Source organism: Pinus tabuliformis, chromosome 4_1, assembly GCF_031772625.1.
Source record: "Pinus tabuliformis cultivar Carrire ecotype Pingquan chromosome 4_1, CPIR1, whole genome shotgun sequence".
NCBI classification, from domain to species: Eukaryota; Viridiplantae; Streptophyta; class Pinopsida; order Pinales; family Pinaceae; genus Pinus; species Pinus tabuliformis.
In genome coordinates this window covers 271,288,742-271,315,902 of record NC_142303.1, presented here as the reverse complement: position 1 = coordinate 271,315,902, position 27,161 = coordinate 271,288,742, and the positions used below count along the sequence as shown (strand labels likewise).

General features: G+C 37.2%; 1 protein-coding gene across 7 annotated transcripts in view; it reads left to right on the top strand.

The window, feature by feature from the left end:
* RSH1 (RELA/SPOT homolog 1) overlaps positions 1–27,161 on the top strand; it is a 232,625-nt gene that overhangs the window by 111,352 nt on the left and 94,112 nt on the right. For all 7 annotated transcript variants that reach the window (XM_089419586.1, XM_089419589.1, XM_089419587.1 and 4 more), the window contains 4 exons: positions 2,156–2,216; positions 2,321–2,383; positions 2,468–2,524; positions 2,618–2,719. In XM_089419586.1, coding sequence (XP_089275712.1) covers positions 2,156–2,216; positions 2,321–2,383; positions 2,468–2,524; positions 2,618–2,719 — 283 coding nt within the window. The remainder of the gene's footprint in view (positions 1–2,155; positions 2,217–2,320; positions 2,384–2,467; positions 2,525–2,617; positions 2,720–27,161) is intronic.

The window sequence follows — 27,161 nt, the reverse complement described above, 5'->3', positions numbered from 1 at the left end:
TGTGAGGCAATCTGGTTGCGGAAGTTACTATTGGGTTTATTTCGATAAGATATGGATGCGACCATCATCCACTATGATAATCAATGTTGCATACAATTCTCTGAGAATCCAGTGTTCCTTGAATGGTCCAAGCACATCAACATTAGGTATCACTTCATCCAGGATTATGTGTAGAGAGGGGCCGTGAAGCTTCAATATGTGCCGACTGATAAACATATTGTTGACATCCTTACTAAAGCATTGATGAAAGACAAATTCATCTACTTTTGAAATAAGTTGGGGATATTCAAAATCCTTTCGTTGTAAAGAGGGAGTGTTGAGCTATGGTAGCTCGAGAGGTATTCTTCACTAGCTTGGTGCCTTAGCTTGTGGAGAACATTAATCAGCCTTATGGATGCTTGCTTAAGTGGAGTAAGTGATTATTAAATTCCTTCCTAAGTTTTAACTTAGGAAAAGTACATTTGATGTGTTATATTCTTTTGTTGACTTATTGGGCCAAAGTCTAAGGTTATGGAGGTAAATAATTTAAGTGACCAAGATCTAATTTGAGCCATTGATCTCAAGAGATGAGATGAGGGATGATCTCAACCCTCCATCTCTTTGGAATGCTAGGGGTATGATTAAGAGGCTCAAGGGTGTTTGATATGATATACATGAGGTAAAGGAACATTATTGAGACAGGGTGAATTGGGCAAATCAACTTGTTGAGAGAGAGAGAGAGCGACTTGTTGGTGGAAGAGGAAGGGATTTACCAGGAAAAATGATCAGCAACCAAGCCAGATGAAACAGGGCTGTGTGAGCTGGGTAACACAAGCCGAACAAGCAGTGACGTACGCTGTGAGAACTGAGTGACGCAAGCTGCATGAGCTGGGTGACATAGGCACTAGGTAGGGCTTGATTTCTGCTGGGTTTGGTAAGACCATATGGCTGGGTATTTGCTTGTGGGAATTTCTCTCGTGAGCTTTGTAATTTTTGTAAGAAAGTTCGATATCTTCCAGTGCCATTGAGAACAAACTCATTGATGGTTTTCCCCTTTGTGGGTTTCGAGGGGAACAATTGTGTCAATTGTGTGATTGTTGTTCTTATTGTTTCTGTCATGCATTTTATTTGTTAAAGTGCCCAGTAGTGGTTAGTTTACAAATCAGAATTTATAGGTTGCTGCGATTTATTTCTTGGTATAAAATTCGTTGGGAATTAATTCTTGTGTTGGGCTTAGGAAATTTACAGGTTTTATAATAATTCGGATCTCAATTGGTGCCTCATTTGAAGGTTGGGTGGATGATATGTTGGAATCTCGTGGAAACCAAAACAAATGACATGATTAAACAAATCAGCAGTGTGAGAGTTGAGAGACTTAAAGCCATGCTTGAGCAACTTGGTTTGGAAGTCCTCCTTACTAGCCACCTTGCTCTCATTCTGTTGCAATGGGAGAAAAGATGTTGCCATGAGAGGCAGAAACGTCTCTCATAATAATGGAAGCTTAACCCTTTCATGTACTCTCTTATGGACTGATCCTCTTGCTTCCCCTTCAGTGAAAGAATGTTTGTTAACTATCCCCATATGTCTATTTTAAGAAAAAATTGTCATCTTCACACATTTTCGCCATAAAATTAATGATCCAAAACTTGACTTTCCATGAGGCAAAGCTTAGTGTTTTATTTACCAGAGTTGCATTTGCAATGAATGTTACAGTTAGATGTAGCACTTGGGTACTTAATTAAAGAGAAATCAGGGGGAAAAGTTATTAGAAAAACTAATGGCCAACTGAAAGTCAAGAGTCTGACAAATAACATTTCCTTTGTTTTTCTCAAAATTTTGACGACAATTGTCAACCATTTGATCTGGTATGGGAAAATACGTTTATCATATGACGAGGTCCAAAATATGCAAACACACATGCATATATTTGAAAATATGTTGCATCTAGTGACTATTTTTAATAATGACATCTGGTTGGGGTTACATTTCTGTCCAGCTTTCTCATGCAAATAGAGTAATAATGATTTTTTCTGCAGCATAGTATTTAAATTTCAATTCAGACATTAATTTCCCTTGAGAGTTAGGCATTTATTCTCTGAAATGCATTTTAGTTTCTTTGTCATCTATGTAACAAATTTGAAATTGGTATGCTAAATCATTGTCCTTGTTGGTGCAGCATATACAAAATGCTTTTGGGAAGGGAAGGTTCAATCAATGAAGTAAATGAAATTGCTCAGGTCTGTCGGATGTCTCAGACGCTGGTTACATTCATTATGTTGCTAATTTCATGGTTTTGAAGCTATCTATATTTACTGTTTTCTCCACATCTGGTAAAATACAGCTGCGGGTCATACTGAAGCCAAAGCAACATGATAGGGTTGCACCATTATGCAGTTCACATCAGGTATTATTTCGACTATTTGAGAACATTTTATTATGGAAGTGAAGGTGAAATTTGTTTCTCTTATTATCCAATTCATTGTTGCAGATATGCTACCACATCCTCGGCCTTGTGCACGGGATATGGACGCCTATTCCTCGAGAAGTAAGTAGTCATAAAATAAATGCTTAGTTCTAGTGTGTTCATTCTATCACTTATTGTTAGAAATCCACTTAAGCCAAGGATTGTTTATAACAGATGAAGGATTATATTGCAACTCCCAAGCCTAATGGTTATCAAAGTCTTCAGACGAAGGTCATACCATTTTTAAATGAAAGTACATTTCGAGTTGAAGTGCAGGTATCTATAATTTTTCCATGCAACAAAAGTCTTCATTTGTTCATTCTTCACCTTATGAGTTCTTGGAATTGCTACTTTTGACTTTGAGTAGAAGTGTAGGGACCTTCCCTATGACGCCAATTTTTTATTTTTTATTTTTATTTTTTGTATGATTCAGACTTAAAATAATAGCAACAAGTTGTAGATGCAGGAACCAAGCTCATAATTAAGTGAATACCAAGTGATGCAATTTAAGATACGATATTGTGAATAATAAGCAATTAGGAATTCCCTTTTAAACTAGTCATTCGTTAACCGCAACCTTTATGAAAGTCACATATTACTAAAATACATAAATATTGAAAACACATAAATTTAAGATACACACGCCAACAACCCATAAATTTGCAATTCAATCCTCATACCATTTACTTTTGTTGAAAATTAACAGCTTAGGGATGAATTTCCGTATTTTTTTTTTAAATTTTTAACAATCGTGGAGTGCCTTTTTAAAAATAGAAAGCCATGTCTAACATCTCAAGTATGCCTTTCCAAAAATAGTAAATTACCTTGTATCAATTGGTAATCAATTATAGTTGATTGAAAATCACTCAACTTATCATTAATCAATCCTAATAGTTCAATTTTGACTTAGTTATCAATATTATCATTACTATTATCATTATCCTTATGATACTATGGTATTATTATCAAAAAGAAATTCAAGTCACCTTACTTTAATACTTCACACCCCTGTCCTTAAAGTCTCACATGACTCTACATTACTCTCTCTTGTTCTCTCTCATTAAAGACTTGGCATATTCCTCTTACTCATTGAAAGCATGTCATAAAAGATTCCTATTACGCACTCTTTAAATGCATAAGTTACAAAGGCTTACATACCTCTCCTTAAATGGTATTCGTTACCCTCTCTCCTTAATAGCATGAGTTACACTTCCTAAAAGGGCATGAGTTACACTCCTCAAAGCACGTGAGTTTCCTCCATAGAAGGCATGCATTGCCTCTCTCCGTAATGGCTTAAGTTACTCTTCCCTATTTGGCATATGAGCTACACGAAGACATGCTTTCTCCTTTCTGGGATGAATTCATTGCTATATATGTGCCTTATATCTTCTCCTCTCACTAATTGTGCATTGTGAAAGAAGAATTCAAAATTGACAGAGAGAGTTGGAGAGAATTGAAGAAGATTGTAAGAGAGACTTGGAGAGTAAGAGCACAACTTGAAGGTTGATTCTGTGTTTGCATCAGTTGCTGCTATTAGTGATCTTCATGCTACAACTTGTCCATATTTGGGTGAACTTACTCATTCTCTTGATCTCTCATTATACTTTGTATCTCTGCTGAACAATTGATATCTAATAGAAGAAGAATTTGGTTGGGTTTTCCCCTTGTGGGTTTTGCCCTGGTCATTGGACCTAAATTCTCTGTGTCTCATTCTTTTCTTGGTTGTCTTCCTTTGTACATTTGGTTTATGTTCTATCTACAATTGCTTAAATAATATTGCAGCATAAAGAAGTTTTGTAATAAGTGATTGTTACAACATAGAACATTAGATTTTAACATGGTATCAGAGCTTTGGTGAAGACAAGCCCAAGAAGATAAAGAGATGTCACTTTTTAGTTGCTGCTGAAATAAGGAGTCCTTGCTGCGAAAATCTTACTTGCTGCTTCTTTCTTGCTGTTGAAATCCAACTTGTTGCCCCTTTGAAGATCCTATTTGCTGCTGAAATAAGATCTTATTTGTTGTCCTAGTTGCTGCTGAAATAAAGAGATCTTATTTGCTATCCTATTTGCTGCTGAAATTTGTTTGACTTGATCAAGATGTCTTGTTTTTACTTGAAGAACGAAGAGAAGCCAGATGATGCTTCAAATTTTGGTTCTTGGAAGACAAGGTTGGATATTACTCTTGAGGAGCATGATGTACTTCTAGGTGAGGTAGCAGATCCACCAGAAAATTAAAATGCTGCTATCAAGGCCAGATACAAGAAATGAGAAGCCAAGGCTAAAAAGATTATCCCTGATTCTCTCGGAGACCATCCCATCACCTATATCTCCAATTTAAGAAATTTAAGGAAATGCATGACAATCTGATTGGAATGTATCAAGTAAACAACTTGAGTCAATTCCTTGCTTTGAAGAATCAAGTCAAGGACATTAAGAATGTTATGAATATAATTCATATAAAAATAATAAATATAAATATAAATATAATAATAATAAATACTAATTAATTAACTAATGGTGAGTTAGTTAGTAAAGAAGAGGCATGTCTTAGGGACACGACCATTCATGAAAGGGCACCTGCCTAGGGTATATAAGCAGACCCTCATTTTCATTTGTAAATCATCTCATATCTCATATCTTACATCAATTCTTATACAACATTCAATATGCAGTTACATGTCTTACAATGGACATTTATGTCTTTGAAGTATTGTAAAGATTTCCACTGCGTATACGACTTTTGGACGTTACATTGGTATTAGAGCATTCCTTTGAGTATATGACTTTTGGTCGTTACATTGTTATCAGAGCCACGTTGGCTGATCAACAAACCTTTTGGCCATCAACCCCCCGTCAACCTTGTGTTGTGTAATTGAAGCATTTCACTTAGAGTTTGGAGATTCTCCATATCGCCATTTAAGCCTTTGGCCCCAAAAAATTAAATAAACAAAAAAAAAATATAAATAAGGCCTTTGGCCATTCAGATTTCAATTATTCTAATAAAAAAATATAGTTCGATGTAAATTTTGAAGAAGAACATTTATATATATAAAAATGTTCTACATTATTGATAAAAAGTGCATGATAAAGTCAAAAGGGAATCTTAAGCAAACCCTCATTTTCATTTGTAAATCATCTCATATCTCATATCTTACATCAATTCTTGTACAACATTCAATATGCAGTTACATGTCTTACAATGGACATTTATGTCTTTGAAGTATTTTAAAGATTTCCACTGCGTATACGACTTTTGGTCGTTACATTGGTATTAGAGCATTCCTCTGAGTATATGACTTTTGGTCGTTACATTGTTATCAGAGCCCCGTTGGATGATCACCAAACCTTTTGGCCATCAACCTCCCGTCAACCTTGTGTTGTGTAATTGAAGCATTTCGCTTAGAGTTTGGAGATTCTCCATATCGCCATTTCGGCCTTTGGCCCCAAAAAATTATATAAAAAAAAAAAAATATAAATAAGGCCTTTGGCCATTCAGATTTCAATTATTCTAATAAAAAAATATAGTTCGATGTAAATTTTGAAGAAGAACATTTATATATATAAAAATGTTCTACATTATTGATAAAAAGTGCATGATAAAGTCAAAAGGGAATCTTAAGCAAACCCTCATTTTCATTTGTAAATCATCTCATATCTCATATCTTACATCAATTCTTGTACAACATTCAATATGCAGTTACATGTCTTACAATGGACATTTATGTCTTTGAAGTATTTTAAAGATTTCCACTGCGTATACGACTTTTGGTCGTTACATTGGTATTAGAGCATTCCTCTGAGTATATGACTTTTGGTCGTTACATTGTTATCAGAGCCCCATTGGATGATCACCAAACCTTTTGGCCATCAACCTCCCGTCAACCTTGTGTTGTGTAATTGAAGCATTTCGCTTAGAGTTTGGAGATTCTCCATATCGCCATTTCGGCCTTTGGCCCCAAAAAATTATATAAAAAAAAAAAATATAAATAAGGCCTTTGGCCATTCAGATTTCAATTATTCTAATAAAAAAATATAGTTCGATGTAAATTTTGAAGAAGAACATTTATATATATATAAATGTTCTACATTATTGATAAAAAGTTCATGATAAAGTCAAAAGGGAATCTTTGCAAATATTTTTGAAACTGTACGTAAGAGAAGGAAGAGTAGATAAGATTATCTTGATTCTTCATTAAGTAGTTTACAAGCTCGTGGTTTTAACAACTCATGGTAATTGGCTATGGTATTTTCAAGGTAAAAGAGGAACAAAAGGAATACAAAATCTCTTTATGTGAATGGTAAGTTTTATTTTTACGTGGAGAAAATTAACAAAGTCAAAGGCACATAAGTGGACATATATTTTATGTTATACCCAAAGAGGTGAATAGCCATGTTCCACTAGGGTTGTAACTTTTCAAAAAGAAAAATAAAAACTATAAATACATATATAAAAAAAAGTTTATAAAAAAATAAAATAAAACAATATAAAGTTAAAAATAAAAGTTCTAAGAAAAAACAATTGTTTTTTTTCCAGTGGAAAAATCTGTAACCTTTTATTTAAAAAAAGAAAAGTTACAATTGTAGATGCATGATGCATTTCCATAAGCTGCCCAATGGGCACAAGTGCCATGGCACCCGACGCAACATTACATAACTAACGTGCAAAAAATGAGAAGAAAAGAATAGAGAGAGAGAGGGAAAAAGAGAAAGCAAGAAGAACTGGATTACATGTGTTCAGGTTTTTCTTCCTTTTTTCTTTTCGACCTTGTGCCACGCTCCTTGGGTGGGCTCGATCGAGGCTATGACTAACTGTGTTTCAGCTTTCTGCGAGCCTGATTCCTTGTCTGAATCTGATGTATCTGATTGGTGGTGCCGCTTTATCCCTCCCATGTTCTGGTCATCGTTTATCCTCTCTGCCTGATTTGGGTGATGCTGTGGAGCCTTGTTGTCTGATGTGGTTTCCTTCTGATTCTCTGTTTCAGCTTCCTCTATGATGATATCTTCCTCTTCAGCTTCTGTTTCTTCGTCTTCTGATATCGGAGGGGCTTTCTTTTCAGAAACTCTCTTCTTTACAACGTCATCTATATTCTGCCATCCTTTGGGCTTCCTTTGTTGTGGCTTGCTCTTGTTGGGACTTTTACATGCATTGTACAGATGACCTGTTTGTTGGCATCCCCTGCATCTGAAAGCTGTATTCTCATAGTCCAAGGATTGTTTCCACTGTAAATTGTTGAAGTTCAGAATTATACTTTCAGGTAATCCTTGGCTGAGATCTACCTCGACACATATTCTAGCAAAAGTAAAGATTCCCTTTATGTGTCTCGCTGTATCAATCTTTAACATTTTCCCGAGTGTATTCCCAATAGCTGTTAAGGCCTTGGAATGCCAGAAATGTAACGGGAGGTTATGCAGCCTAACCCATACTGGCATCCTTGATACCACCATAGTGTTGGCATCAAACTCCGGGAACCATGGAGTGACAAAAAGTCCAGCACTGCCCCAGAACCATGGCCCTTGATTGAGAATTTTTTCCCTTTCTTCTTCTAGGAGGAAAATTACTATGAAGAAACCCTTAGAGCATAGGTGTATTTGGCAGTTTTTTGTCCAAACCGTGTGGATCCATTGATATGATGCATCAGTTCTAGGCCAAAAGCCGTTAAATCTGCAGATAACAACATTTTTTTGTAGATCTGAATATATGTAATTTACCTCTGGTAAGTCCAAGGAGATAGAGGGGCTCTCTGGCGATTGATCCACGATATGCTGCCCTGGGGGTTCATTAGCAGCTGTAGGTAAGAAAAAACAATTGTTGAGAATAATAAAAAAAAAATTAAATTAAATTACCAAGGAAGGTTATCAAGTCAAGAAAAATGGAGTCTAATTCGAAAATGATGAAGTAGTCAAGATGAATCCCACACAACAATTACTATTTTTGACTAAATGTCGAAGTTATCTAGACGAAATTGGATATACATATATTAAAAAAAAGTGCAATTTACGTTGTCCAAGATGTGGAAGATTATTTAGTACAGAAGAACAACAAGATAATGAGAAGATACAAATAAAACAATTAAAGGAAGAAATCGCAAGACTTCAACAAAAGAATGAAGCATCAGAGAAGAAATATAAAATTTCGAAAATCGGTTTCATGAAAAATCAACAGAAAGCAACGAAGAAATTTGGCGTCTAAGGGACCACAATGAGAAATTACTTTCACAAATAAAGAAGTCCAAACAAGAAAATGAAAGTTATGATAAGGAAAAAGGAGCATCTATTAGAAAAAGAAAAAGAAAATTTGTGCCTAAAAACCCTTAATAAAAAATTATTAGAGCAAATAAAAAATTTAAAAGATAGAGAAAGATACTAAGGACAAAGTCAACGATTCAGAAAATGGCGAACTTTCACGTCTAAGGAATCATAACCAAGCCTTACTTACGCAAATAAAGAAGCTTAAAAGTGACAAGAAATCACTAAATGACAAGTTAGAACAACTTCAAGAAGTAGTATCGAAGTCTCCAGTCGTTTCAGTCCAAGTTGAAGATAAATAAACAAATACCAGTCTAGTCAAAATCGTAACTCAAGCAAAGGATAAACCTACTGAAGTGAAGGCACGTGTAGAAGTTGCAGCTCAAATGATGGAAATTCCACATGATGATTCAGTAGCCAACTCAACAACAACTACTCTTGAAGGAAATCAAGAAACAACCATTAAAATAATAAGGGAATGTCCAACTAGAAGAACTATTTATCGACGTTCGAGTCACAAGAGAAGACTTTCAAATCAATCTACATACCAGTATCACTCAGAACATAAACGGAAAATTTATGTCCTCAAATATATGAAGTTTGCAAAATCCATTCATACACTAACTATTCATCATAAATTTTCAGAGATCAGAAGATTTCACAAAATATTAATTTAGGATGGTTCGATCCGTTCTCAGCATGACAATTTTGTCTATCACTCAGAGCATCATATCATCTTGTATCAACAAAGATGAAAGTTCAGAGACGAGAATATATTCTCAGTAAGCTTTGAGGACAAAGCTTCTTGAAGAGAGAAACAATTCATATAAAAATAATAAATATAAGTATAACTATAATCATAATAAATAATAATTAATTAACTAGTGGTTAGTTAATTAGTAATGAAGAGGCATTTCTTAGAGACATGACCATTCATGAAAGGGCACTTGCCTAGGGTATATAAACAAGCCCTCATTCTCATTTGTAAATCATTCATATTTCATATATTACATCAATTCTTATACAATATTCAATATACAGTTACATGTCTTACAATGGACATTTACATCTTTGAAGTATTTTAAAGATTTCCATTGCATATATGACTTTTGGTCATTACAATGATGAATAGAGGAGAGACCATTCAAGCATACTTTATGAGGATATCACAAATCAAGGATCAACTATCAACAATGGGTGAAATTGTATCTGATAAAGAGGTGGTGCTGATTACACTTGGAGGTCTTTCTCCAACTTGGGAATCTTTTATTAATACTGAACACTGAAGTACACTTGAAGATTCCATGCCTAAGGATTACTTCCAAGCATTCCTGCACTTACAGAGTTCTAGATTTCATCAGGAATTTTAAGCCCCTTCTCTCTCGTCTTCTTCATTGTACTAAGATTCCGCAGCCCTACGGGGATGTTATTGTAAACATGATGCTAGTATGATGAATAAAGCTATGTAATAGACCTAGGATGTTGAGACTCAATCAACAAACAAGTACACTTTGGGGTGTTCTTTTTACTTGGTTAATTATTCCCACTTTCTAGCGGCGAATAATTTTCTAGGTTTTTTCATTCACCGCATACCTCAAAGCCAGGGTGACGGCTTGAAGATCGTGTCTTAAGTCCATCTTAGTGTCTAGGGTCAATGTATATTACCATGCTAGGCCATTTTTGAAATTTCGAGGAATTTGACTAGGTCCAAGTAGGATTTTTAATAATTAAAAAATTCCCGCAAAACAAGATTTTTTAATTAATTTCTATGTAATGATGTAAATAAGTCATCCTAGGAAATGTTTGGGGCGTTTAACTACTTGAAATTCATATTTAGAGGCCCAACGTTATCCAAAAACCCACTTTGAGGGTCCAAAAACAACTTTTAATCTCTTAAAAGCCATTTTTCCTATTATTAGTGGCAAAAATGAGGAAAAAAATTCAAAAATTAATAATCAGAAAAAATAATTATTTTTTCCAAAGTAAAAAATGAGTCAAAAGGTGACATGGAAGTTCATAGGGAGGTCAAAGGTGATGTGTCAAGCCACGTGGGGCCCAATGGACAAGGCACAACTCAATTATAAAGTCAAAGCTAGTCAAATGAGCCAACGTTGAGTTCATACGTATGGCTAAAAGTTCACTTTGGATTTAATTCAAATGTTATGGAATAAAGTATAAAGTAGAGTGGGAAATGGACCCACCTCACCTCTGCATGGTATACATATAGTTATGAAGATTTACACACATGTTAAAATGAAATATCCATGCGGCCCAATGAACGCAACATCGACAACATCAACGCATTTGACAAATTTGGTCAAGAATTATGGAAATGTCTCCACTATTCACCACTCATCATTCCACCTGTATGCAACACGTTTGGCACCCTCCACGTGGTTACCACAACTACAGTCAAGAACTATGGAAATATGTCTCCACTATTCACCACTCATCATTCCACCTGTATGCAACACGTCTGGCACCTTCCAGGCAGTCACCACAACAGCTACGCGCAGATCTGTTGGGCAATCTACACACAGGCAGTTTGGAACTGTTTTCTAGTTACACGCAACAATGGTTGAGGGAGGTGTCAACACATTTGATTTTGATTGAGGATTTGTTTGGATTTGGCTCCCTTTCATTTACGCAATTTCACACTTGGTAACTCTTTAGATATGCACACGAAGAAAATCCTCCACGCAGGTCATGAACAGGGTATGCACAACAGTTTTGAGGAGCAATATGTGGGCTTGATTGCAAAGGTGTTTTGTCTTGAGGATTTCGTGGAAGTTGGTCTCACCCATCACCTACATTGATCCACACTTGGCAGGCATCGATTTTGGATAGGAACACATCAGGAATACACTGTCTAGCATGATGAGTACACTCTCACCCACTGAAAATTCGAATTTCACATTTGGCATGAGGTTTCCACACTTGGAGGTTGACTTGCTAGCATTGGGATTGTCACTGCTCCACTTTTCATATGACATTTCTCTTGGGATCTTCTCCCATTTGCCTATATAAATGAGCCTTTGGCTCCTATTGTACTCATCTTGGAACGGGCTATTGTGCTTGGGGAAACTCTATTACATTTTGTATTCACTTTCCTTATGCTATATAGTAAAAGACTTTGGGGTATTATCTTGTTGGTGTGCTTCTATGATTGCAAGGTGATGTTATTTCAATTTTTGTGCTTCATATTCTACATGTATTAGCTCTCATTTTGCCATTTATTTGGATTGATATATATAAGCTACCTTGTGTTGTCCTTTGAGATAACCCTAGGTCAGTTGGTTATGCCAAAGCATCTAAAATATTTTGGAGTTTTTGATTTTGTGGATGACCAAAGAACAATTAATTAAAACAGGTGTTTCTAAAACTTAGAAAGACCTTAAATATAAATGAAGGGCTGTTTTTTTATTTGTACATAGTAGTTTAAAATTTTATGTGTGATGGATTTTAGAACAAAAAGGAAATGTAAATGATCATATACTCGGACATGATACTTAATCATTTGCAAGAGGAAATCAGTAAAATTGTGTTTTAATGATCAACATAATATAACTAAATTATAACAGAAACCTAATGCAATTTAACTTTCAAGAGGAAATAGTAGAGGCAAACAGCGCTGTAACTTAGTCTCTTAATTAAATTACAATTCACAGCGAATTAAAAATGAAATTGATACTCAATTAAGGTTTTTAATTGGATAACTGTCTATAAGATAAATTATATGAAGAAAACAATTATGATAAACACAAAGAAGAACTCACTAGAAGACAAGCCATGTGCAGATAAGTCAGAATCCTTTATTGACATTCAAAAAGCTCCAGCTTAGTACAATTCTGTTCAAAAACTAATTCGAAGGTGCAACCTCTAATTCTTTATCAGAATGAGGTATTTATACAAAAAGAGTTTTACAATTAATGCCTCATTGACTAGGCATGCTAAAATATCTAAAACTAAAACAGAATTGAAGGATTCGATCTAGGAAGAATGCATCTGCGTTTTGGCCTTGTTCTGTTGGAATCTGTTGCTGAGTCACCTCTTTTTCTAGATACGCTAGCAACTGAATGTTGTGTTGGAGTGATGTGCTAGACTAAGTTACCAGGATTCGGATCCGGATACGGATACGGATACGGATCCGGATCCGGATCCGCTAGTTTTTTGAAAATCCAAGATCCGGATACGGCAAGGATACGTCAAGTACAATATAATAAAAAAAACAAAAAAACAAAAAAAAAAAAACAAAAAAAAAACAACACTTTAGAGTTCAAAAATCAGATACTCCCTGAAACCATCAAACACTTTTAGAACTGAAACCATTAAATATATTTTAAATATGAAGACTGAAACACTGAAATGATGCATACTACCTCAATAAGATTATGTATTGTTTATTATTACATGTTTTAAAAATTTGTTTAGAATTAGATAAAGTATTTTTTTGGTTAGAAGTATATTTTGGTTTAAAATGCTTTTCTAAATGTCTAAATAAGTACAATCCCATAAAATGTATGAAACGCTAGTGACAAATCATATTAACAATTCCAACAGAATTTTATCAAAATTTAAATAAATTTAAACAAAAAAAAATCACCAAAATATATTGAAAAAATAAAACAATTAAACAATGAGACTACTACATAAAATTAAAACTGATTAATTTTAATAAAAATTAAAAATTTCCAAAAAAACCCACATTTAACTATTTTCTAATTTATCCATAAAGTAAGATATATCTACTAAGATATTTCAATTCTTGGGTATTTATCCCAAAAAAAAAAAAATTAAAATAATTAATTTGATATATGTGTAAAATAAATATTTTATAAACATAACATATATTTTCATTGTAATCAAATATTTATAATTACTGTATTTTATATATAAACATAATGCTGTAATTAAAATTGTAATTTTATTTTTCTCGCATTGACTAAGCTAACGGATTTGATTTTCTTTATATTTTGGGCAAGTCTTCTTGCGTTCCAAAAAAATTTCACTGTTTTATTATTTTTTTGAAAATTTGGTTTAAAATTGAAAACAACGCGATAGCAACCCGTCAAAATTCGTATTAATGGAATAAAATTATAGCTTAAAAAATTGATTAAATCAAAATTAAAATCGCTCATGACGTATGGACCCGGAATTGTTTTTGCCGGCATGATGTATGGACCTGTAGCTGTTTCTGCCGGCATCTCGAATGATCAAGAGCACTGGGTTTTTTTGTGCAACGAGAAAACATGTCCAACTACCATACAGCTGCTACAGAATTTCGATTTAACTCCAAACACCCATTTCAGGGCCCGCAATTGTTTCTGCCGGCATAACGTATGCACCCGTACCATACAACCTCTACAGAATTTCGATTTAACTCCAAACATCCGTTTCAGGGCTTGTGATCCGTTTCAGTTGACAGGGATTCGTTTCCTAGTTTCACTGATCCGCCTGCATGCCGTATTTTCTGCGTATTTAGGTGGATCCGGATCCAGATCCGGATCGGATCCGCAGATCCGGGGATCTTGGCCCTTCCCCTGCCGGATCCGGTAACTTAGGTGCTAGAGGTGCTGCAATAATATGCTGGCAGGCTTTATTCATTTTGATATTCTTCCAGTTTCTCCCAACATTTTGAATTTGGAATTGTTACCCTTATAGCCTTTCAGTAGATTTCATCTACCTCAGTGTGTTTAGTAAAGGTAGGGTTCACTGGAAAAACATGCTGAATCTCATTTTGAATAAAACAAATATTTTCAATTGCTTCATACAACGCTCTGCCAGTGATTGATCCTTTGATTGAAGATGATGCAACAATGGAGGTTTTCATCATTTCCTGCAGTCTTTGAATATAATCTGTTTTGTCCATCAGCTTGTCATTCAACACAAAATAGAAGGCAGTCCTTTCTTAATCAATGCATCAATTCTTGACAGAAACCTGTTAATGCCAAATTCCAGTGTGGCATTTTTTTTTCTCGCTGTGTTACTAAATTCTTCTTAGTAACAACCTTTTTTACTTCAAGGATTGTTTTAGTTCTGTCTTCTACTCCCAATTCTTCTAGCTCATATTTATCCTTGGAATTCAGAAATCTAATGATTCTGTTTGCTGTTGCAAGCATTGTTCCTAACTGATCTTTTATTTCAGAAATAGCTTTGTTGGCTTTTTCTACCAGTTCTTTCTGTTCAAACATAATCTGGATGCAGGGCCAAATTTCTTTCATTTCATTGATGATGTTATCCCAAATGATTTGTTTAACCTGAGCAAGGGGAGTGCCAATGGCATTTTCATTTGCTGACTTCTTCCAATTCTCAATCTGAGTTTGGGCTCTCTGGAGTTCTACTGAATGATTGGTGTCAGACCTACTTTTAATGTCTTCTAGCTGCTTCACTTTTTTCTCCAACTTTTGGATTTCTTCGGATTGAAGTGTCATCTTCTGAACTGCTTGGGCCAGTTCTATAGCATCTCCTTTAGTGATTGTGGTAGGTATAGCTGAAGGAATAGCAGTGACTGGAAGTGCTTGTAGAGGAACAACTGATTTCTTGGATTCTTCAATGAGTCTTTCTACTTGGATTTCCATCTGTCTTATTTGTGAATTTTGCTCAATAATGAGCTTCATCATATCTGCCTTCTAGTTCTCTGTCTCATTCATTTCCTTAGCCAAAGGATCTTCAGTTGCTGGGAGTTTGAGTTGTTTCCTTAATGCAACAATGTCTACATTCTTCTTTTTGATTAATTCCTCTGCAGCTTTAACATTTGCAGGGTCATAACCCAATCTGATTACCAGGTCTTCTAGTGTTTTAATCCTAGAGTCTTTGGCATGAGAAGAAATCTTCTCCATGTTGAGCTGTGATCGAATGGTGGCAAATGTGGCCTACAATCTAGACAATGTCATGGCAGTATTAGTAGCAGAGGAAAATATCATCTCTCCTGACTGTTTGTGCATTTCCATTTGATCAATTAAATGCACATCCTTAATATCAAACTCAAGAGTGGCTTTCTTGTAATCTGCCTCTCCTTTAGGCTGAGGTACTTGAGCTTGGAGAAATGCCATGTGCATTCTTCCTTTCTCTGAATCAAAGGCAGTTAACAATCTGCTCTGTGTGCTAGATGTCTGCTTCTAGAATTGATTATAGATATTGATTTTTAAAGCTTCATTCTTTAGCTTGATTTCTTTGTAGATGTCCATTGTGCTTTTCTCAAGCTCGCTTGATGAAGATGCTTCTTTCTGTGTGATCTGCAACTACTGATTTTGAGAAGGTGCTGAAGTAACAGGAGGATTTGTTGATTGCTCTTCTCCTAATGTAGTTTCAGGAATTTCCTTTGAAGTGTTCGGCTGCTGCTGTTTTGAATCTTTGCTGAGGTTCAACCTTGAATTGAGTTTTGAGTGCTGCTGTTCTCAGTCTCCTCAGAAGCCTTAATTGCAACACGTGGGTAGTATTATCAAATTCATACCCTTGATCCCTTCGCTTAGGATGGAGACTTCTTCTACATCAATTCGGCTTGCATTCTTGACTTATCTTCTTCCTTGATTCGACTTCTTGGACAACAACAAGACCTTCAACCTTTTATGCAGTAGACAGTTCTTCCTTCCTTCACACGTGTGGAGGTATTAGCCCTAAAACAGACCCATAAACAACAACAAAATCTTCGCTCTTCGTTTTCTTCTCTTCGTTGGTTATGAGGCTCCTTTCTTAGTGATCTTCACACTTCTTATTGCAGACCGACTTGACCGAATTGCTTGTTTTGAAATGGATGCTGAGTTGTCCTATATTTAGTATTTTGTCCATCAAAATACACTGACTTGTGATATAGGTAAGTCGACTTGTCATTCTAGAAGCATCCTTAGGCCGACATGAAGATGAGCTTGTGACAAGGTCTTGGAGGGTAATCAAAATAACCTTTTACAATGTGTAACATGTCTTTAATACATGACAATGACTCCTTAGACTCTATGACTTGATGACCAACCCTAAAGGCTCACAATGGGAGCCTTAACTAAAATAAAATTCCTTGATCATGAAACCCATGAGTCAAGCATTACAAATAATTTTATTTTCTTCTTTACATCAATTACATAAAATCATAAAATCATAATTACATATGTCATTTATGAAGACCGAACCTAGTTACACTTTTCAACAAAACTAGGCGAGTATCATTAACGATGGATTAGTGCCTCCTCGTCTTGGCCTTCTTGCAACTCACCTGGAGTACTTACCAAGTTAAAGGAGTTGAGAGGAAGAGATCACCCTAGAATAGACATTAATTAAAATCAACCAATAACACTTTGTTTCACACACTCACCTACAACTTTGTTTCACCTTGCATGTAATTGGTTATCATTTGAGCTCTTTCTCAAATACATACAAGTTGGATTGTGAGCATCTACATTTATTCTACTTGCAAGCACTGTACTTTATGTACTTGTTCATTTCATTTACATGCTCATGTTAAGTTTCCTTTGATGCCATCATATCATATTTGAGCAATTTTTATTTTCAAGTACAAATTGTGTTCACTTGCAAGTTTCACTTTCTATCTAGTTGCTCATCTTTCAAGGTTGTAAGCAAATCTTTAGATAGTGTGGTTTTGCATTGATTCACTAACATACGTTTTTTGCAGCTTTCCATTCTTGCAACTTATTGTAACTTGAAAGATATATTTTACATGCAAGTATTGTGATTTCATTTTGAGCATATATTTCTTGCAAGTATATTATATTGGCACTGGTCTACTCACATATACTTTCCTTGCAGGATCTATCTTGTTGAATCTATTTGTTCTATCTACATTGTCAATATTTATATGCTCATAGTTATTTGTACTTGCTAATCATTCATTTGCTTCAAGTTATTTTTTCAAGTTGTTGAATGGTGAATGCTCTAATTGATGTACCGACTATATCCTAGAGCTTTTTAGTTTAAAAAATTTCCTGTAGAAACCATTCTTAGGGTTCACCCCCCTTGGCTTTAGCTAGGAGAGATCCTAGACAGAAAGAGTTGGGATTATGTGACAACCCCTTCTTTGAGCTTTGCCACCAAGGCCACACCTAGTGGGGTTGAGGATTTTTCCCACATTAACTTAAGTGTGTTGTTGATTTGGGGTAGCATCGGATGTGCTCTAGCCAGAAAATTTGGTGGACAGGAGATATTAAATAATTAATATTTGTAATGGAGTCCCTAAGTCTAACTTAGGGAGATTAAAATATTAATGTGGATTAATATAACGCTGTGTTAGAATGGTCCAAAAGACATGGATCAAGCCAGATCTAAGCTTAATTATTGATTAGAGACTTAATCTCGGTCGTTGATATGTCAACGAGAAAAGTATAAGAGGGGGCTTAAGGGTCACTTGGAGAGTACACCAGATGATTTGTCATTCTATTCTCTAGAGTGGGGTTTGCTAAGAGAGATAGAATCAGTGATCAGAGTTGCAGCTAAGGGGCATTGAGTACAGAGAGACAGAGAGGTAGAGATAGTGCCCGGAGAGCAACGTAGGAGCCAGAGAGAGTGATGCAGTGGCAGCCAGGGCTTACATAGGGTCACGTAGAGGCAGCCAAGAGCTGTGTAGTGCTTCAGAGAGGCTAGCATTGTTGACGTAGAAGGCCAGAAGGCTGACGCAGGGCCTCCTAAGGCTGACGCAAACCCATTCAGGGTGACGCAAGGCCAATGCTGGGCAGAGAGGGGGTGACGCAGTCCAAAAAGGCAGACACTGGGGTTTCCGGGGCAGATTGGTGCTGAGGAGTTGCCGGAAAGTTTATCTGGGGTTTCAGCCGGAACATTTGTCTCAGACTGAGAGGTACTATTGCCAAGGAAATTCTCTTTTGGGTAAGCCGGTTTTGGCACCTAGATTGTACTCTGAAATTGCTTATAAGAAAACCCTCAGATAGCTGCACCGGTTTTCCCGCATTAGGATTTTCCGGGGACATTGGTCCAAAAATAACTGTCATTTGGTGTGATTGTTTCTGTTTCCTTAATTTGATGATCTATAATATGTTGAGCGCGCACTAGTGTTTATTTTCAGTATTTACATTGTAAATAACTTGTTAAGTAACGGAACAAGTAGGTAGGAATAAATCAGTAAAGTGCATGGAGGGTTTCTAACTAGTAGACTTAGAAACTTCAACATGTGTAAGCGAGGCGACAACACTACATCAACAACAATGATAAGTTTCCCACATTTGATGATCTCCTAGGAAAGTGCAGTCAAGAAGATGCTGGAAAGATTTCCAGAGGAAGAATTCCCAAGAACGAAGAGAAAGAACCTACTGCCTTTATTGTTCAAGACAAGAAGCCAAAAGGAAGAAGAGGTCATCACTTTTCAGGAAAGCCCTCTCATAGATCCAACAACTCCTATAAATGTAGCAGTTAGTTGTCAAAAGTTTAATGCTACAACTGCCATAAGCATTGCCACTACGCTTGTGACTGTCCAGAAAACAGAAAAACACAAAGATCCAACTACAACAATCGTAGCAACAACTTCAGATTTGATTATAGAAGAAGAACAGAAACACTTGTTGTTCGTAAAGAAAACTACTGCTCTTTCAAGACTTCAAAGAACCCAAGGTATGATAATAATGCAACTGAGACACAGTGAGAATAATTTCTCGTTTCTGCACTTCCTAATTTCTCTCTTGCAGATTCTTGTGATAGCTGGTTGGTTTATAATGGTGCTTCAAGACACTTTACTGGTTATAAAGAAGTTCTCTCAAATCTGGTTTAGAGGGAGACAAATCTGAAAATTATACTTGGAGATAACTGTACATATCGTATAAAGGGGTTTGTTTTTGTTTCTTTTCTTCTAGATCATGGTAAAACTATATCTCTTCAAGAAGTTTTATATGTACCTAGTTTGAAAAGGAATCTTGTATCTATATTTGCCTTAGAAGATAAAGGAATGAAACTTGCTTTCATAAATGGAAAATTTCTCACCTAGCCAATGAGATCTATCATGAGAGATGCCATCACTTTGGGATCAATATTTGAAAGTCTTTATAATTCAATGGTAGACCAATCCATGCGCTGATTCATGACAACAATCATCAATGTGAACATTGGCATTGAAGGTTTGCTCATCTGCACTATAAAACATTGTCTCATGTGAAAAAGATGGTTTCTGGAATGTCGGAGATTAGAGTGGATCATGATGGGGTCTGCCAAGGGTGCGCAAGTGGAAAGCATGTAAAGGGACCATTCCCTTCAAGCAAAAGTAAAACCAGTCAAGTACGTCATCTTATACATTCTGATTAATGTGGAAAACATGGATTTTCTTTTTGAAAAACAAAAGTCAAGCACTTAGCATGTTCAAGGACTTCAAAGCTCTAGTAGAAAAACAAGGTGGAAAACATATAAAAATCTTTAGATTTGACAATGGAGGAGAGTTCACTTCAACTGATTTCCTTGACTTCTACAAAGAAGTTGGAATCATGAAAGAGACCATTGTACCATATAACCCAGAACAAAATGGTGTGGCTGAAAGAAAGAACAAAATTGTAATGGAATCAGTCAAAGCTATGTTGCATGATCAAAAGCTACCAAAGTTTCTATGGGGAGAAGTTGCTAACATTGCTGTCTATGTCCAAAATAGATCTCCACACCGAGCCTTAAACAACAAGACTCTTGAAGAAGTCTTCATTGGTGAAGACCTGGGGATGCGCAATTGAGGATCTTTGCCTACCCTGTGAAAATTCTTACACTCAAGGAACCCCTACTGCAGCAAAACTAATTTTACTTCTCCTACTTGATTTTAATATACATTATCAAGTTATTCTTTGAATACTGAATTAAATTACTTTTGTAGCCTACACTACTTTAAATTTGATTACATGAAACATAAAACTGAGCAAAGAACAAGATACATAGGACACTGTTATTTTTGGACAAAATAGTCCTCGGAAAAACCCAATGCAGGAAAATCGGTGCATTATCTCTGAGGGGTTTCTATTATTAAGCAGTAGTTCTGAATAAAATTGTGAAAATTCTATCACTGCAACAACTGATTTACTTTACCTACATATTTCCAATAAGCTATTTATGAAATTCCTTCAATAAACATTAAAATAAATTCTGCTGCAGATATCACACCATAATACAGAAATCAAACACATGCACAAGAATCAACACATCGACAAAAGTATTTTGGACAATAGTCCCTAGAAAAACCCAATGTGGGAAAACCGGTGCAGCAAGGGAGGATTTTATTATTCAGCGATTCTTCAGTACAACAGGGTGCCAAACTGGCTTATCCATCACAGAGAAAATTCTCCAGCACTTCTCCCAGTCTCAGCGTCAACTTGGCTGACCTCTGCATAGCTCCCAGACACTCTGCATCATCCCCTGCCTCTCTGCGTCACCCACGTATGCCCTCCACTCACTGCATAGTCTACTGCTGCCTTTTCGTCTGCCTGAGAGGCTTTGCGTCTGCCTCTCCAACCTCTGTGTTGGTCTTCTGGTGTTGCTCCCGACTCTTTGTTTTGTACTTGCTGCCTCTTGCTGCTCTCCAGAGCACTAGTTCGAATTTCTCAGCTAACCCCGCTCCAGAAATCGAACTAACTGGTCTCCCTTAGTGTGTTCTCCAACTGACCCTCAAGCCTCTTCTTATACTTTTCTCGTTGGTCCATCAACGGTCGAGATTAAATCTCTAATCAACAGCCAAGATTATATTTGGTTTGATCCATGACTTTTGGACCATTCTAACACAGTTTTATATTAATACCCATTAATATTTTATTTTTCCTAAGTTTAGACTTAGGAACTCCATTAAAATTATTAATTATTTTAATATCTCCCAAATTGGCTAGAATATGCCCAAACCATTTCTTGGTCTTGGAGATCTCATGTGCTTTAGCCTCTCCACCAATTTTTGTGGCTAGAGCACATCTGATGCTACCCCAAATCAACACTCCCTCTTAGCAAGGACTGTGCTCTAGTAATACTCCTCATTGAGTATCACCTTGATAATCCAGCATCGGTCCTTGTGCTAATGCTAGGCCTCCCTGCCCACCATCCTCTGCACTGCTGCATCATGTATTGCTGCCCATGGTCTTGCCACTACCGTTGCTGCATCTGTACGACAACTCCCTCTGCATCTGTGCTGCTGTTGGTCCTTTCTCCCAACGTTGCATCGTGCTACCGCTGACTGCTATCGCACTGCAACATCACCCCCATTTTTGCTACTGAAATGGATTCTTTATCATCCCCATCTTTTCCTTGAAATAATCAAACTTTGTTCTTCCAAGGGCCTTGGTGAAGATGTCTGCCACTTGTTTTCCTGTAGGAGTGTGGCTCAATTGTATAGCTCCTCGTTGGACGCAGTCTCTAACAAAGTGACACCGGATATCAATATGCTTTGACAGATCATGAAACATTGGATTTTCAGAGAGCTTGATGAAACTTTGATTATCGCACATGATCCTGGTCGCCTCCATTTTTCTTTGGAATAGGTTCACAAGCAGTTTTCAAGCCATATGACCTCACAGGAAGCTGTGCTCGCCGCCATATATTCTGCCTCTGATGATCTTAGAGCCACAGACTTATGTTTCCTACTGCACCAGGAGGTCATTCCTGATGCAATGTTGAAACTTAAGTTGCATGAAACGAGGAAACGGGTATGAGTTTCCGAAACGGGCACGGGTACGAAACGTGACCCCCCGAATTTTGGAAACGGAGAAACGCAATATATATATATATATATATATATATTAGGACATTTAAGAAATATGTGCAATCATAAAGCATATATGATACATTCTAATTTATTACATTATGATTAAATTGTCAATTGTCAATGCATAAATTATAAGTCTCTAAATTTACATCACATTTACTCATGAATGATCACATAATGAAAATAGCAATATCCAAAATTAGCCACAAGAAATTTCTAATTTCTTGTCTCGTACTTGATTGGGAGTCTCCTCCTACATAGTTGAACGACCTTAGTGCTCTTCATTAAATACAAGTTCCATACCCTAGTACCTAATGTGCTCTTGATTATTGGGAGTCTCTCCTGCATAGAGGGCTTGGTTCTCTTGATTAAATACAAGTTCCATACCCTAGTACATGACAAAATCCGATGGAAACATTGCAATTCCCCCCAATCCTGAATCCTGAAAAACAGATAAGTTTGTTGGATTTTGAGAGATCTAAAATTCTACTCTCCATATAAAATCCAATGAGGGCGAAACCACTCTCAAACATCCCGAGTCATTTCATGGTAATGTTAAAAATTTAAGTAAAAGGATGAAAATGAAAAATAAAGGAGAATGTCACTTTTACTTAAAGAATTTAACATTACCATGAATTGCATATCAACACTAGGGCCATAGGCTTGAACATTAGGCTGCCCCACTCAAAAAAATCCTCTTTTTTATAACTTGAGAGGCATCTAGAAGCATCCAGAAGAAATTTTAGTCGCCCAAAAAAAATTAGGAGAAAAAAATTAAAAACAAATACAAGACAAAGTCAAGTTACAAGAGGAAACTCCACCGTACAGCCTGGAAATGCGTTTCCGGCCGTAGTGGCCACGTTTCCTCCTCGAGAAACAGGCAAGTACTGCTAAAAACGGGTTTACAAGCCATACGGTACGAGTTTCCTTGTTTCTGTTTCGTTTCTGGCAGGAAACATACCCTTCTCCAACGTTTGCTGCAACTTAGGTTGAAATAGTACCCAAAGGTACTTTTCTGATCCACTGAACTTCCTGCCCAATTTGCATCAGTAAATCCCCTCAATCTGATATCCTTACTCCTGGTGTACAAGAGTCCATAATCGACTGTTCCCAGTAAATACCTGAGAACATGTTTGGCTGCTGCCCAGTGCGCCCTCTTCGGTTCCACCATGAACTGACTGAGGGTATTGACAACATAGCAAATGTCTAGCCTGGTATTGACCAGATACATCGAGGACCCTATGGGCTGCCTGTATAAGGTGGGATCAACATCCTTGTCTTTTGATGCATCAATCTTCTTCCAGTTGGTGATCATTGGAGTAGCCATGGGTCTACAGTCCTCCATCCCGAATCTCTTCAAGATTTCTGTAGCATATCTCCCTTGCCCAGGGAAGATTTCTCCCTTTTGTTGCCAAACTTCCAACCCTAGGAAATAATGCATTCGTTCCAAATCTTTCATATCGAATTATGTGGCTAGATTCTTCTTGTAGTCCCCGATTAGCCTGGATGATCCTGTCAGAAAGAGATCATCGACATACAATACCAAGATCAACAACTCATTCTCTACAACTAGATAGTAGAGATTTGGATCTGTGTCACTCTTGACAAATCTCAGCCTCTGCAAGTAGCCATCGATTTGACCATATCATGTTCTAGGTGCCTGTTTCAGCCCATACAAGGCTTTCTTCAACCTGAATACATGAGACTTCTTCTCATGTGTCTCAAAGCCCTCTGGTTGTTCAATGTATACCTCTTCTTCTATCACCCTGTTCAGAAATGTTGTTTTGACATCCATCTGATGAATCTCCCACCCCATATGTGCGGCAAGAGATATCACGGTTCTAATAGATGTATACCTGGCTACCGGGGCAAAGATTTCTTCATAGTCAATTCCTTCCTTCTGAGCATACCCTTAGCCACAAACTTGGCTTTATATTTCTCTACACTACCGTCTGTAGCGTATTTATTTTGTAGATCCATCTCGAACCTACCACTGATTTGTCTTGAGGCCTTAGCACTACCTCATAGACATCGTTCACCATTATGTATAGGAATTTACAGGGTAAGTTCCTCAGAAAGAACACCAAAAGGACACCGCTCACAACCAGATCACAGATCAATACACCAGTATTTTTGACGTGGTTAAAACCCTCAAAGAGGGAAACAGTCCACAGCCTGCGCCAACGTGGCTACTACAGGCAATTTATTAATCAAAGAATGAAAATTTACATAAGCTTCTCTCATGCCCAGATTACCCGAACAATGACCCTCCATGCGCTTTAAATAGAACTCATGGACCAATCGGGTGTCAAGCCACGGATCAAGTGTCGGTAATACCGAGGAGAGAATGAACCGTCGGATCACTACATATCGTGACCGTCGGATTGTAAGTTACAATATGTACAACGGTAAAGAAACACACTTTACCTAACTCTATACCTAACTCTAAACTAGACCAAGTTGTACTTAACTATTTCCTATGTGTCGGAATATCCTAACATGCCCCCTTAAGAACAACTTGGGATAGGATTGAAGGATTTACAAATATGACACAATAGGAGAAGGAAGGAGGCACTAGAGCCTATCCCCCCTTAGTGACAACTTCCTGAACTCCAAGCATATATCGAAGTTTAGTGAACTTCGCCTCTGTGAGAGCCTTTGTGAAGATGTCTGCAACCTGATCATCTGTTGAACAATATTGCACTTCAAGAACATGGTCATGAATGAGCTTTCTGATGAAGTGCATGTGTAGTTCAATGTGTTTGCTGCGCTGATGCTGGACTGGATCTTTGCATAGCTGAATGGCACTTTGATTATCACACCAAAGTGTGGTTGGATGCTGCTGCTCAAAGCCAAACTCTGATAGGATCTGACGAAGCCACAAGGCTTCCTTACTAGCTTCCACGGCACCACGATACTCTGCTTCTGCTGACGAAAGAGAAATGGCAGCCTGTTTCTTACAAGCCCATGTAATAGGTCCTGAACCAAGAGTGAAGACATAACCGGCAGTAGACTTTCGATCATCATGGTCACCAGCCCAATCAGAATCAGTGAAACCGACTAATAGAGGAGCTGCTTTGGCTTTTATCTGACGGTATCGGCTTTGCCACGGTTTTGCAAAAACCCAAGTTAAAATGAGTTACAAGTTGATCTTTATACCTTGTACTCTTTCCTTGTGGTATGGATTTTGAAAGTGAAAATATTGATCTAGTGTAATTACATATATGAAGAATTACAAAGAAGCCAACATTGATTTCCTTTCGGCAGGACCCAGATTCAAGAACTATCCATTTTGGCATGTCAGCTTGGACGCAGTCTTTGTTTGTATGATTCAGATAGCCAAGATGCTTTATAGGATTGGCAAGAGCGTAACCACAAGTTCTCCTTGTTGCGTTACACCTCAGTCAGATCGGTGCGCTGGATTGGAACCGAGCTAAGGGATCCCCCAATCTTCGAGGGGAACAAGGATGTGGAATATTTTATATAGGAGATGAGTCTGATGATTCTAGAGGAGCAGTTGGTCTTTCACTGAGATGTACTCCTGATCTGTAGGTCCCGGCACACCTGCTGATCACACCCATCTTGAAGAGGATCCTGAGAAGGTGGGTATCACACATAAAGAAGATGTTGTAGAAAGCGGAAGATATTGTAGGCTGGTTGTTATAAATTGGTCTCTTCTAAGCTTGGACTTAAATAATAAGTCCCTTTTAATCTTGAATATCGACCCGGAGGGGCTTGCGCTTCCTACAAGGAGTTAAGGACGCTTCTTCTGGAATTTCTTTAGCAGGGAATGACTCTATTTGCAGGGAACATGAGTCCTAGATGGTCATTTTAAGGTGCATCCAGCGTTGTGGAGTGTATGGCCAGTCATTCCAGCGTGCCATTCCACCTCTCTTTCAATGAGATCATAAGAAATGTGTTAAATACTTCGCTCTTGAGTTTTAAGAAGTATACCCAAGTGCGTTGGGAGAAATCATCAATGAAAGTTAAGAAATACTTGCAGCCAGAGAATGAAGCAACAGGAAGAGGACCACATAGGAATTTACAGGGTAAGTTCCTCAGAAAGAACACCAAAAGGACACCGCTCACAACCAGATCACGGATCAATACACCAGTATTTTTGACGTGGTTAAAACCCTCAAAGAGGGAAACAGTCCACGGCCTGCGCCAACGTGGCTACTACAGGCAATTTATTAATCAAAGAATGAAAATTTATATAAGCTTCTCTCATGCCCAGATTACCCGAACAATGACCCTCCATGCGCTTTAAATAGAACTCATGCACCAATCGGGTGTCAAGCCACGGATCAAGTGTCGGTAATACCGAGGAGAGAATGAACCGTCGAATCACTACATATCGTGACCGTCGGATTGTAAGTTACAATATGTACAACGGTAAAGAAACACACTTTACCTAACTCTATACCTAACTCTAAACTAGACCAAGTTGTACTTAACTATTTCCTATGTGTCGGAATATCCTAACATTATGGAGTTGTACTCCTCTACCATCGCATCTAGCCAAACCTGATGTTGAGCTACCAAATGGAAACTGGCAGGCTCCCCATCCCGAGCTATTAATGCTTGCTATCTATCTGGGTGTTTTCACTCCCTCTTATTGTTTCTTGGTGCACTGATGAAGTCCTCTGCATCTCGCAGAATCTGACGAAGTTTCCTGCTAGTTCTTCCTCGGCTAGCAGGTGATTTTGTTAGCTCCTCTTTATCCTGTGAATCTTCCTGATCCGAGGAAGAATTCTTTACTTCTGTTGTTTGAAGAGGTTTAACCAACAACTCCTCTTTTGATTGC